Genomic DNA, 14,843 nt, shown 5'->3' with positions numbered 1-14,843 from the left:
TTTTCAGCAAATTTAACATGTGTACATACAGTGCCTTGCGAAAGTATTCGGCCCCCTTGAACTTTGCGACCTTTTGCCACATTTCAGGCTTCAAACATAAAGATATAAAACTGTATTTTTTTGTGAAGAATCAACAACAAGTGGGACACAATCATGAAGTGGAACGACATTTATTGGATATTTCAAACTTTTTTAACAAATCAAAATCTGAAAAATTGGGCGTGCAAAATTATTCAGCCCCCTTAAGTTAATACTTTGTAGCGCCACCCTTTGCTGCGATTACAGCTGTAAGTCGCTTGGGGTATGTCCCTATATGTCCCTATCACACAACTTAATGTCTAACAACTTAAAGAAACCTTGCTTGACGATCAATGCGGGATAATCTAATATTTTCAGGGTTACCGGAGAATGACAACAGCAGAGGCTGTAAGGACACTGTCCGAGACTTTATGTCAACTCAATTGAAACTGCCCACAGATGTTGTGCCTAATGTCACTTTCTTCCATAGAGTCCATAGAATGGGTAAGGCCTCTGGGAATAGGCCACAGGCTATTATTGCATGTTTTGAACCTTTTAAGCAACAGGAAATAGCAAAGAGTTAGGGGTAGGAACTCAGAAACACTGACTTTTAAATGAATGATCACTTCCCAACGGAGATCAATGAAAATAGAAAAAAAAACGATATCCCATCCTGAAAGAAAAGCGCTGCCTGAATCGATGAGTCCTTGGTGATGGATAAACTTTACGTCAATGGGCATCTGTATCAGGACTCTAGAGTAATTACCTGGCTATTTTAATCAAATCTGAGTTTGTGTGTTGAAGTGTATCACGGCAACTTCAACTATAATGAATACATGCTCTATTGATCTCCACTTGACAAGGAAAGGGTTGCATATAGCTCAGGTTAATGTATGTAGCCTTCCTAACAAAATACATGAGGTTTTTAACTTGGTCAACATAAATAATATTCATATTTTAGCTTTGACCGAAATGCATTTGGATGCATCTGTAAATGATGGGCAAATTAACAGTCATGGATATAGTCTACTTAGAAGGGACAGGAATAGGAATGGTTGGGGTGTAGCACTGTACATTTAGAATCATATACCTTTTAAGACGAGGGATGACAATGTATGTCAAATAGAGGCACTATGGGCTCAAGTACATCTGCCTCAACAGGAACCCATATTGGTAGGACGTGTGTATAGACCTCCTAGCTCTAAGGTGGCCTATCTGGATGACTTATGCACTGGGTTTGACAAGGCCACAGATAGTAGCAGGGATGTATTTACAGTGCCTTGCGAAAGTATTCGGCCCCCTTGAACTTTGCGACCTTTTGCCACATTTCAGGCTTCAAACATAAAGATATAAAACTGTATTTTTTTGTGAAGAATCAACAACAAGTGGGACACAATCATGAAGTGGAACGACATTTATTGGATATTTCAAACTTTTTTAACAAATCCAAAACTGAAAAATTGGGCGTGCAAAATTATTCAGCCCCTTTACTTTCAGTGCAGCAAACTCTCTCCAGAAGTTCAGTGAGGATCTCTGAATGATCCAATGTTGACCTAAATGACTAATGATGATAAATACAATCCACCTGTGTGTAATCAAGTCTCCGTATAAATGCACCTGCACTGTGATAGTCTCAGAGGTCCGTTAAAAGCGCAGAGAGCATCATGAAGAACAAGGAACACACCAGGCAGGTCCGAGATACTGTTGTGAAGAAGTTTAAAGCCGGATTTGGATACAAAAAGATTTCCCAAGCTTTAAACATCCCAAGGAGCACTGTGCAAGCGATAATATTTAAATGGAAGGAGTATCAGACCACTGCAAATCTACCAAGACCTGGCCGTCCCTCTAAACTTTCAGCTCATACAAGGAGAAGACTGATCAGAGATGCAGCCAAGAGGCCCATGATCACTCTGGATGAACTGCAGAGATCTACAGCTGAGGTGGGAGACTCTGTCCATAGGACAACAATCAGTCGTATATTGCACAAATCTGGCCTTTATGGAAGAGTGGCAAGAAGAAAGCCATTTCTTAAAGATATCCATAAAAAGTGTTTAAAGTTTGCCACAAGCCACCTGGGAGACACACCAAACATGTGGAAGAAGGTGCTCTGGTCAGATGAAACCAAAATTGAACTTTTTGGCAACAATGCAAAACGTTATGTTTGGCGTAAAAGCAACACAGCTCATCACCCTGAACACACCCCACTGTCAAACATGGTGGTGGCAGCATCATGGTTTGGGCCTGCTTTTCTTCAGCAGGGACAGGGAAGATGGTTAAAATTGATGGGAAGATGGATGGAGCCAAATACAGGACCATTCTGGAAGAAAACCTGATGGAGTCTGCAAAAGACTTGAGACTGGGACGGAGATTTGTCTTCCAACAAGACAATGATCCAAAACATAAAGCAAAATCTACAATGGAATGGTTCAAAAATAAACATATCCAGGTGTTAGAATGGCCAAGTCAAAGTCCAGAACTGAATCCAATCGAGAATCTGTGGAAAGAACTGAAAACTGCTGTTCACAAATGCTCTCCATCCAACCTCACTGAGCTCGAGCTGTTTTGCAAGGAGGAATGGGAAAAAATGTCAGTCTCTCGATGTGCAAAACTGATAGAGACATACCCCAAGCGACTTACAGCTGTAATCGCAGCAAAAGGTGGCGCTACAAAGTATGAACTTAAGGGGGCTGAATAATTTTGCACGCCCAATTTTTCAGTTTTTGATTTGTTAAAAAAGTTGGAAATATCCAATAAATGTCGTTCCACTTCATGATTGTGTCCCACTCGTTGTTGATTCTTCACAAAAAAATACAGTTTTATATCTTTATGTTTGAAGCCTGAAATGTGGCAAAAGGTCGCAAAGTTCAAGGGGGCCGAATACTTTCGTAAGGCACTGTAATTGTATGGGCATAACAAGATTCAACAACTGAGATAGGAATCTGTTCTTAACTTGGCTAGTTAAATTAAAAAAATATGTACCAGGTATAAGGTCATCTTTGAATTATGGGTGTATATGGATCGGCAGTCAAAACAGTACTACAGCGCATGGAAAGGATACAGTCTAGGACCCTGAGATTGCGTGTGGGGGCCTTCAAGACGACACCTGTTGAGGCATTACAGGTGGATACAGGGATGCAAACTAGTCACCTTTCGGCGAAATTCAGCGTTTTTAAATCCAAAATAGGTAACCAACGTGATTTGTGTAGATCCGATGGGAAAATTATTGCTGAATATTGCTGAACTGAAACAGTTTTGTAAAGAGGAATGGTCCAAAATTCCTCCTGACCTTTGTGCAGGTCTGATCCGCAACTACAGAAAACCAGTTCACATACTTTTTCACCATGCACTGTGAATGTTTACACGGTGTGTTCAATAAAGACATTCAAATGCATAATTGTTTGTGTTATTAGTTTAAGCAGACAGTGTTTGTCAATTGTTGTGACCTAGATGAAGATCAGATCAAATGTTATGCCCAATTTATGCAGAAATACAGGTAATTCCAAAGGGTTCACATACTTTTTCTTGCAACTGTAGCCCAAAGATATTACTTTCATTTTGTTGAACTTGACATACTATAACAGGGGGATTATTAAATTTTTTACTCAGTGAACGTTATTTTTGCACATGTATCCTTGTGCACTTGATCGATGTCTACTATAGTGGTCACTATAATAGAGAGAAAAAATTGAATGCCTGTTTGTTTAATTCTACTTTAAGATGGGTTTTTTCCCCCAAGTGCAATATTTAAATGTGTGTGGTCACAAGCATCTTATTATAAAGGCTATCAACACTAACTGCAATATTCATGTATTGTTTATTCTGTGGACTTGAGTGTAATTTGTAGTTAAGTCTAGGTAACACTTTTTTTGTTGTTGCTACGAGTTAGGATCACATTAACCACTTTATTTTACACACAGAGACTGATAATGTAGATCATATTATTTGGGGTTTAATAAGTACACAGTTAAAAACTGCATTTCAAGAAAGGGATCCAGCCTAAATCACTAGAATTTTGTATTTCTTTTTTATCCACCTAGCAGGGCCCAAAAAGTGTCACCTTTTTGGGCCCTCACTAGTTCGCCTCCCTGTGGATAGTGGTCAACTGCAACGGAGGATAAGGCAGGACAAACTTGCATTAGCGTACTGGGCGAGGTTGAAAGGGGGTCCAGAAGCATACGGCAACTGGGGAATGCTGGGAGCAAGTAGTTGGTAAGCAGTGGACAATCGGGCAGAAGGTGGTAGAATATGGCCTCGGGGGAGTTTCCTAAACCAAGTGTAGATGTGGACATGATTGAGGGCAGGAGAGAATGGGCTGAGACGGTGTGTGGAGAGATATATAGATAAAAATTGGTTTTATGTGTTTTTAAGGACATATACAGATGGTTCACAGGATCCTGTCTGTGGAATGGTGTGGATAAGGGTGTATATACTAGATTTCAATGTTAGAGCAGCGGTTAACTGATTGTGTGTCAGTGGTATTCATGAGCTCATCGGACTCTGGGGAAGTAGAATATAAAATCCTATAGTATCCCTTTAAACCACGCAGTATGGAAAATTATTGTAACTTGCCATTTTCTTTTTGTCACAATTCATGCTGTCACAAGGAAACGAAATGGCAAACATGAGAAATTATGTCAATTCAGTATTTACATGTCGTTTTTAAATGTGGAAATGAAATAAACACACTTTTCTATGTATTATTCAAATTGGTAGGCATTATGCATACTCTATCATGAAAATGATAATTCAATATATTTTTTGTATTTCAATTTGAATTGGAATTTTGGAAAAGCCATTACAAACATGATATCGATTTATAGTTTGTTCATTTGCATTTCCAATTCAGTTTCGGCAGCTAAATGCCTAACGTTTGTAGCACCCAAGGTGAGGGAGGGTTGAATGTTCTGGATTTTAAAACCTCCAATATAATATTTAAGATTAAATTGATACAAAACTATTTAAGAAATAAGGATTGCATTTGGAATATCATCCCTAATTTAATATTATTTTAAATGCAACTTTGATATGGGTAAATTATTGAATAATGATGGACAGCTATATGATTATCCAGAATTTATTAGAACACACAATGTTACATTCACCCCTGAGGAGTATCAAATTGTTGTTAGAGCCATCCCTAAAGGTGCTATTCTTCTTTTAGGAGAATATAACAATACTCAAAGTGCAACTGTTGAGGATTTTGTAGCCTCAATACAGTTAGAAGGAATTTACATTTTAAACTAGAAATGTAATAACATGTATATAAGGAAACTATATCAATATGTTACTATTCCCTCTGCTAAAATGTACTGGAATGCAGCCCTAGGACAAGTGAATTGGAACAAAGTTGCATTGTTATCTGGTAAATATTGTATATCTAATAAAGGTGAAAGAAGTATCATACAAACTCATTCATAGAATCTACCCCGTAAAAAACTTTATTATACACAGAGCTATTACATAGCTATTGATATACATAGCTATTGATAACAAATGTGTATTTTGTGATTGTGACCCAGAGACTCTTGACCATTTCTTTTGGGACTGCTCTTATGTCAGAAGATTTTGGTGTGAGTTAGAATATTTTATTTTAAAAGAAACAACTATTAATGTTAATTTGAAAGACTCTGATATTATGTTTTATTTTTGATCCAAATGATATGGACCCTGATTTAACTTTCATTGTTAATTTGTTTATCTTTCATGGAAGATTCTTTGTCCATAAAATGAAGTGGGCAGAGAACAAACCCCTCTTCACATTATTTAAGATAGAATTGAAATATTATTTTGAAATTATCAGTAAATGTAAAAACAAAAAAAGCAATACACACTACAAAAGTATTTAACAAATTGACTGTTAGGTTTATGAAATTGTACATTTCTGTTTTTTTGTATTTGTTGTGTTAATAACATATATATTTTTAAATGCCTAACGTTACATAGCTCAGGATATGTAAGCGTACTTCTGTCAAGTCACTAGTGTAAATATCAGGAATAAAAAGAGATTAAGTGCCAAATTAGTTCCCTGTACTGACTGTAGTCATCAGTTTTACAGCGTGAACCACCCACCCAATGACTGGACCCACCAAAAGCAAATTTCGCTAACTAGCTACTATAGCTGGTTAGCAAGCTAGTTTGGCTGGCCAACATTCAATCACACCACTGGATTAGCTAGCTGCTGCATGTTTTGTTAGCCTGACTAATAGCTAGTTATCCGTCCAAAGACTACGTTTAGAAATGTGATGAGTTGTAGACATGTCTGTTATTTAACGGTCAATTTCAATGCATATAAGAAGTTAACCAGGAGTCTGACACTGACTAGCTACCGTTAGCTTAGGTCACTAGCTAGTACGATAACGTTATCATATCAGGCTTTTTTATTTTTATGTTTTTATCATATCAGGCTAATGTGTGGCAAACCAATGCTAGCTAGCAAACGTTTGGATAACTCGTTAAATAGTTAACTAGCTGCCGGGACTCTGTGGTTTTGATTAGAGCTTAGCTAGTAATTTACTAGCATTCATCAAACATCTTATAAACACTTGTGCTTACCTACTAACAACGCGACAATGTGAATAGCAAGCAAGCTAACAAGCCACTTACAATTCCAGGCAAGTTGGCGTATTTGGGATCAGCCATTTGTGAGGATGCAATGACGAGACCGGTGTTGGATGAGTAGACAAGAACGAAAAAAATCTGCCAACGGTCTTTGAAATAGACGGTGTGGACACGTTATTACTCCGTTATATAGCTATCACCAACGGAATAAACAAGCAGCAAACGAATCTTCGTCTATGGTATTACGGAGGTCCACAAACATACGTTAGTGGTGGATGCCGCCACCTACTGTACGGGTTAAGTATCCCTCTCATTTTCGAACGTTTGCAATGGGCACATATAAACAACGGAAGTAAGGGATTCTACTTCCTCTTTACTTTGTTATTTGTATTAATTTCACCTTTATTTAACCAGGTAGGCCAGTTGAGAACAAGTTCTCATTTACAACTGCGACCTTGCCAAGATAAAGCAAAGCAGTGTGACAAAAAACAATAACACATGGGATAAACAAAAGTACAGTCAATAACAATAGAAAAAAATCTATAAACAGTGTGTGCAAAAGGAGTACGGAGGTAAGGCAATAAATAGGCCATAGTAGCGAAGTAATTACAATTTAGCAAATTAGCACTGGAGTGATAGATGTGCAGATGATGATGTGCAAGTATAAATACTGGTGTGTAAAAGAGCAAAAAAAGTAAATAAAAACAATAAGGGGATGAGGTAGATAGTTGGATGTGCTATTTACAGATGGGCTGTGTACAGCTGCAGCGATAGCTGATAATTACAGCTAATGAGGGAGATATAGGTCTCCAACTTCAGCGATTATTGCAATTCGTTACAGTCATTGGCAGCAGAGAACTGGAACGAAAGGTGACCAAAGGAGGTGTTGTCTTTGGGGATGACCAGTGAGATATACCTTCTGGAGCGCGTGTTATGGGTGTGTGTTGTTATGGTGACCAGTGAGCTGAGATAAGGTGGAGCTTTACCTAGCAAAGACTTATAGATGACCTGGAGCCAGTGGGTCTGGCGATGAATATGTTGCGAGGGCCAGCCGACGAGAGCTAACAGGACGCAGTGGTGGGTGGTATATGGGGCTTTGGTGACAAAACGGATGGCCCTGTGAGAGACTGCATCCAGTTTGCTGAGTAACTTGTTGGAGGCTATTTTGTAAATGACATCGCCGAAGTCGAGGATAGGTAGGATGGTCAGTTTTACGAGGGTATGTATGGCAGCGTGAGTGAAATAGGCTTTGTTGCGAAATAGGAAGCCGAGTCTATATTTAATTTTGGATTGGAGATGCTTAATATGAGTCTGGAATGAGAGTTTACAGTCTAGCCAGACACCTAGCTATTTGTAGTTGTCCACATACAGTGGGGCAAAAAAAGTATTTAGTCAGCCACCAATTGTGCATGTTCTCCCACTTAAAAAGATGAGAGAGGCCTGTAATTTTCATCATAGGTACACTTCAACTATGACAGACAAAATGAGGAAAAAAATCCAGAAAATCACATTGTAGGATTTTTAATGAATTTATTTGCAAATTATGGTGGAAAATAAGTATTTGGTCAATAACAAAAGTTTATCTCAATACTTTGTTACATACCCTTTGTTGGCAATGACAGAAGTCAAACGTTTTCTGTCTTCACAAGGTTTTCACACACTGTTGCTGGTATTTTGGCCCATTCCTCCATGCAGATCTCCTCTAGAGCAGTGACGTTTTGGGGCTGTTGCTGGGCAACACAGACTTTCAACTCCCTCCAAAAATGTTCTATGGGGTTGAGATCTGGAGACTGGCTAGGCCACTCCAGGACCTTGAAATACTTCTTACGAAGCCACTCCTTTGTTGCCCGGGCGGTGTGTTTGGGATCATTGTCATGCTGAAAGAACCAGCCACGTTTCATCTTCAATGCCCTTGCTGATGGAAGGAGGTTTTCACTCAAAATCTCACGATACATAGCCCCATTCATTCTTTCCTTTACACGGATCAGTCGTCCTGGTCCCTTTGCAGAAAAATGTTCTTTGGATGCAACTCAGAATTCTTTGTCCTCCAAACACGACGAGTTGAGTTTTTACCAAAAAGTTAGATTTTGGTTTCATCTGACCATATGACATTCTCCCAATCTTCTTCTGGATCATCCAAATGCTCTCTAGCAAACTTCAGACGGGCCTGGACATGTATTGGCTTAAGCAGGGGGACACGACTGGCACTGCAGGATTTGAGTCCCTGGCGGCGTAGTGTGTTACTGATGGTAGGCTTTGTTACTTTGGTCCCAGCTCTCTGCAGGTCATTCACTAGGTCCCCCTGTGTGGTTCTGGGATTTTTGCTCACCACTCTTGTGATCATTTTGACCCCACGGGGTGAGATCTTGCGTGGAGCCCCAGATCGAGGGAGATTATCAGTGGTCTTGTATGTCTTCCATTTCCTAATAATTGCTCCCACAGTTGATTTCTTCAAACCAAGCTGCTTACCTATTGCAGATTCAGTCTTCCCAGCCTGGTGCAGGTCTACAATTTTGTTTCTGGTGTCCTTTGACAGCTCTTTGGTCTTGGCCATAGTGGAGTTTGGAGTGTGACTGTTTGAGGTTGTGGACAGGTGTCTTTTATACTGATAACAAGTTCAAACAGGTGCCATTAATACAGGTAACGAGTGGAGGACAGAGGAGCCTCTTAAAGAAGAAGTTACAGGTCTGTGAGAGCCGTAAATCTTGCTTGTTTGTAGGTGACCAAATACTTATTTTCTACCATACTTTGCAAATAAATTCATTAAAAATCCTACAATGTGATTTTCTGGATTTTTTCCCCTCATTTTGTCTGTCATAGTTGAAGTGTACCTATGATGAAAATTACAGACCTCTCTCATCTTTTTAAGTGGGAGAACTTGCACAATTGGTGGCTGACAAAATACAGTGTCTTGCGAAAGTATTCGGCCCCCTTGAACTTTGCGACCTTTTGCCACATTTCAGGCTTCAAACATAAAGATATAAAACTGTATTTTTTTGTGAAGAATCAACAACAAGTGGGACACAATCATGAAGTGGAACAACATTTATTGGATATTTCAAACTTTTTTAACAAATCCAAAACTGAAAAATTGGGCGTGCAAAATTATTCAGCCCCTTTACTTTCAGTGCAGCAAACTCTCTCCAGAAGTTCAGTGAGGATCTCTGAATGATCCAATGTTGACCTAAATGACTAATGATGATAAATACAATCCACCTGTGTGTAATCAAGTCTCCGTATAAATGCACCTGCACTGTGATAGTCTCAGAGGTCCGTTAAAAGCGCAGAGAGCATCATGAAGAACAAGGAACACACCAGGCAGGTCCGAGATACTGTTGTGAAGAAGTTTAAAGCCGGATTTGGATACAAAAAGATTTCCCAAGCTTAAAACATCCCAAGGAGCACTGTGCAAGCGATAATATTGAAATGGAAGGAGTATCAGACCACTGCAAATCTACCAAGACCTGGCCGTCCCTCTAAACTTTCAGCTCATACAAGGAGAAGACTGATCAGAGATGCAGCCAAGAGGCCCATGATCACTCTGGATGAACTGCAGAGATCTACAGCTGAGGTGGGAGACTCTGTCCATAGGACAACAATCAGTCGTATATTGCCCAAATCTGGCCTTTATGGAAGAGTGGCAAGAAGAAAGCCATTTCTTAAAGATATCCATAAAAAGTGTCGTTTAAAGTTTGCCACAAGCCACCTGGGAGACACACCAAACATGTGGAAGAAGGTGCTCTGGTCAGATGAAACCAAAATTGAACTTTTTGGCAACAATGCAAAACGTTATGTTTGGCATAAAAGCAACACAGCTCATCACCCTGAACACACCATCCCCACTGTCAAACATGGTGGTGGCAGCATCATGGTTTGGGCCTGCTTTTCTTCAGCAGGGACAGGGAAGATGGTTAAAATTGATGGGAAGATGGATGGAGCCAAATACAGGACCATTCTGGATAAAAACCTGATGGAGTCTGCAAAAGACCTGAGACTGGGAAGGAGATTTGTCTTCCAACAAGACAATGATCCAAAACATAAAGCAAAATCTACAATGGAATGGTTCAAAAATAAACATATCCAGGTGTTAGAATGGCCAAGTCAAAGTCCAGAACTGAATCCAATCGAGAATCTGTGGAAAGAACTGAAAACTGCTGTTCACAAATGCTCTCCATCCAACCTCACTGAGCTCGAGCTGTTTTGCAAGGATGAATGGGAAAAAATGTCAGTCTCTCGATGTACAAAACTGATAGAGACATACCCCAAGCGACTTACAGCTGTAATCGCAGCAAAAGGTGGCGCTACAAAGTATTAACTTAAGGGGGCTGAATAATTTTGCACGCCCAATATTTCAGTTTTTGATTTGTTAAAAAAGTTTGAAATATCCAATAAATGTCGTTCCACTTCATGATTGTGTCCCACTTGTTGTTGATTCTTCACAAAAAAATACAGTTTTATATCTTTATGTTTGAAGCCTGAAATGTGGCAAAAGGTCGCAAAGTTCAAGGGGGCCGAATACTTTCGCAAGGCACTGTATTTTTTTGCCCGACTGTATTCTAAGTCAGAACCGTCCAGAGTAGTGATGCTAGTCGGGCGGGCCGGTGTGGGCAGCGATCGGTTGAATATCATGCATTTAGTTTTACTAGCGTTTAAGAGCAGTTGGAGGCCACGGAAGGAGTGGTGTATGGCATTGAATCTTGTTTGGAGGTTAGTTAACACAGTGTCCAAAGAAGGGCTCCCTGATCATAGTTTTCTTTGTATGTTTCTATGTTTTGGTTGGTCAGGGTGTGAGCTGAGTGGGCATTCTATGTTACATGTCTAGTTTGTCTAGTTCTATGTTTGCCCTGATATGGTTCTCAATCAGAGGCAGGTGTTCGTCATTGTCTTTGATTGGGAACCATATTTAGGTAGCCTGTTTGGTGTTGGGTTTTGTGGGTGATTGTCCTCGTTCCTGTCGCTGTGTTACTTTGCACCAGTATTAGGCTGTTTCGGTTTTCGTGTTACGTTTATTGTTTTTGTATTTGATTCGTGTTTACTTTGTTTCATTAAACATGGATCGCAATAGCAACGCGGCATTTTGGTCTGACTCTCTTTCACATACAGAAAACCGTGACACTAGGTGTATACAGAATGGTGTTGTCTGCGTGGAAGTGGATCAATGAATCACCCGCAGCAAGAGCGACATCATTGATATATATAGAGAAAAGCTTTGACACACTGAACTCTATCTGAGAAGTAGTTGGTGAAGCAGGCAGGGCAGTCATTTGAGAAACCAAGGCTGTTGAGTCTGTCGATAAGAATTCGGTGATTGACAGAGTCAAAAGCCTTGGCCAGGTCGATGAAGACGGCTGCACAGTACTGTCTTTTATCGATGGTGGTTATGATATCGTTTAGTACCTTGAGTGTGGATGAGGTGAACACGTGACCAGCTCGGAAACCAGATTGCACAGCGGAGAAGGTACGGTGGGATTTGAAATGGTCAGTGATCTGTTTGTTAACTTGGCTTTCAAAGACTTTGGAAAGGCAGGGCAGGATGGATATACTGTAGGTCTGTAACCATTTGGGTCTAGAATATCACCCCCTTTGAAGAGGTGGATGACTGCGGCAGCTTTCCAATCTTTAGGAATCTCAGACGATACGAAAGAGAGGTTGAACAGACTAGTAATAGTGGTCGCAATAATGGCGGCGGATAATTGTAGAAAGAGAGGGTCCAGATAAGTCTAGTCCAGCTGATTTGTACGGGTCCAGATTTTGTAGCTTTTTCAGAACATCTGCTATCTGGATTTGGGTGAAGGAGAAGCTGGGGAGGCTTGGGCATGTAGCTGCGGGAGGTGTGGAGCTGTTGGCCAGGTTTGGGGTAGTCAGGAGGAAAGCACGGCCAGCCGTAGAGAAAGGCTTTTTGAAATTCTCGATTATCGTGGACTTATCGGTGGCGAAAGTATTTCCTAGCCTCATCAAAGTGGGCAGCTGGGAGGAGGGTCTCTTATTCTCCATGGACTTTACAGTGTCCCTGAACATTTTGGAGTTAGAGTTGCAGGAAGCAAATTTCTGTTTGAAAAAGCTAGCCTTTGCTTTCCTAACTGACTGTGTGTATTGGTTCCTGACTTCCCTGAAAAGTTGCATATCGCGGGGACTATTCGATGCTAGTGCAGTCCGCCACAGGATGTTTTTGTGCTGGTAGAGGGCAGTCAGGTCTGGATTGAACCAAGGGCTATATCTGTTCTTAGTTCTACATTTATTTTTATTTTTTAACAATTAGGCCTCCTCTACTGACGGGATGAGGTCAATATCCTTCCAGGATATCTGGGCCAGGTCGATTTGAAAGGCCTGTTCGCAGAAGTGTTTTAGGGAGCATTTGACAGTGATGAGGGGTGGTCGTTTGACCGCGGACCCATAACCGATGCAGGCAATGAGGCAGTGATCGCTGAGATCCTGATTGAAAACAGCAGAGGTGTATTTGGAGGGCAAGTTGGTCAGGATAATATCTATGAGGGTGCCCATGTTTACGGATTTAGGGTTGTGCCTGGTGGGTTCCTTGATCATTTGTGTGAGATTGAGGGCATCTAGCTTAGATTGTAGGACGGGCGGGGTGTTTAAGCATATCCCAGTTTAGGTCACCTAGCAGAACAAACTCTGAAGATAGATCCCCAGGGCAATCAATTCACATATGGTGTCCAGGGCACAGCTGGGAGCTGCAAGGGGTCTATAACAGGCAGCAACAGTGAGAGACTTATTTCTGGAGAGATTCATTTTAAAAATTAGAAGCTCAAACTGTTTAGGCATAGACCTGGAAAGTATTACAGAACTTCCATACTGTAGTGCGCCAGCTCCTTTCCCAGCGCTTGCAAAACATTTCGAGGGAGTAAATGATTCGAAGGAGTCAAATTATGGAATATAAAAGTAAAGTATAAGTGTTAGTGAATAAGTGCAATTATATATTTATTTCATTTAAGTTTGCGAACGTTAGCTACTAGTTGTGTCAGAGTTACGTAGCTGGTAGCTAGATGTACTATATATACTGTAATGAAACAGGCAGGGAGCAGGCCTTGAACCCTCGACCTTCTAGCTCGAAGTCCAGCGTGCTATTGACTGTGCCCTAAAAGCACGCATACACTCTCCATAGACAGACATTGGCAGTAGAATGGCCTTGCTGAATGGCTCAGTGACATTAAAAATGGCCCCGTCATAGGATGCCACCTTTCCAACAAGTCAGTTCTCCAAATCTCCGCCCTGCTAGAGCTACCCCCGTCAATTGTAAGTGCTGTTATTGTGAAGTGGAAACGTCTAGGACCAAAAATCGCTCAGCCGCTAAGTGGTAGGCCAAACATGTTCACAGAACGGGAATGCCGAGTGCTGAAGCACATAGCAAGTTAAATTAATCTGTTCTCGGTTGCAACACTCACTACCGAGTTCCAAACGGCCTCTGGAAACCACTTCATTACAATAACTGTTTGTCGGGAGCTTCATGAAATGTGTTTCCATGGCCGAGCAGCCGCACGCACACAAGCCTAAGACCACCATGCAAAATGCCAAGCGTCAGCTGGAGATGTGTAAAGCTCGCCGCCATTGGAATCTGGGGAAGTGAAAACACATTCTCATGAGTCCTAAGGACAAATCTGGGTTTGTCGGATGCCAGGAGAATGTTACTTTCCCCAATGCATAGTGCCAACCATAACGTTTGGTGGAGGAAGAATAATGGTCTGGGGCTGTTTTTCATGGTTCAGGCTATGCCACATCTAGTTCAAGTGAAGGGAAATCTTAACGCTACAGCATACAATGACATTCTAGACGATTCTGTGGTTCCAACTTTGTAGCAACAGTTTGGGGAAGACCCTTTTCTGTTTCAGCATGTTTGTATCCCAGCTTCACATGTGAAAGGAGCAGGGTTTCCGTTAGACGGCAGTTGCTTTTTATTCATTGATAGAAATACCAGTTGATGAAAATACATGACCAAATTGACCAAGTGTGTATTTTATTTATCCCACACAACTATCACACCTGGTCAGCATACAGAGTCTATTTTGAGCATAATTTCTCTTGCAGCTCCTCTGCTGATTGCTGCTGGAGTAAAATGTTACTTTATAAGGCCCTTCATTGTGAAAAACATCTAAATGAAATTGCGTGTTAAAAAGAGTTTAAAACAGCTTTGATAGACATGAGCCTGCGACTCATCTCTCGAACGTGTTTGTGTGAGTATGTGTGTGTATTTAATATGTCATTTTTTTCTACAAAAACAGCTTTGATTTCACGTTTTTCAATAATGTTTT

The 14,843-nt window shown here is 40.7% G+C and overlaps 1 protein-coding gene across 1 annotated transcript in view; it reads right to left on the bottom strand.

Moving 5' to 3' along the window:
• The window catches only part of LOC139413222 (dynactin subunit 2-like), a 29,825-nt gene extending 22,987 nt beyond the window's left edge, over positions 1 to 6,838 (bottom strand). Inside the window, exon 1 of the mRNA XM_071160348.1 lies at positions 6,622 to 6,838. Within this exon, the coding sequence (XP_071016449.1) occupies positions 6,622 to 6,657 (36 nt within the window). The 5' untranslated portion in view covers positions 6,658 to 6,838. The remainder of the gene's footprint in view (positions 1 to 6,621) is intronic.
• Between the last annotated feature and the right edge of the window lie 8,005 nt (positions 6,839 to 14,843).

Source organism: Oncorhynchus clarkii, chromosome 7, assembly GCF_045791955.1.
Source record: "Oncorhynchus clarkii lewisi isolate Uvic-CL-2024 chromosome 7, UVic_Ocla_1.0, whole genome shotgun sequence".
Taxonomy (NCBI): Eukaryota; Metazoa; Chordata; class Actinopteri; order Salmoniformes; family Salmonidae; genus Oncorhynchus; species Oncorhynchus clarkii.
This window is presented reverse-complemented; position numbering and strand designations above follow the sequence as displayed.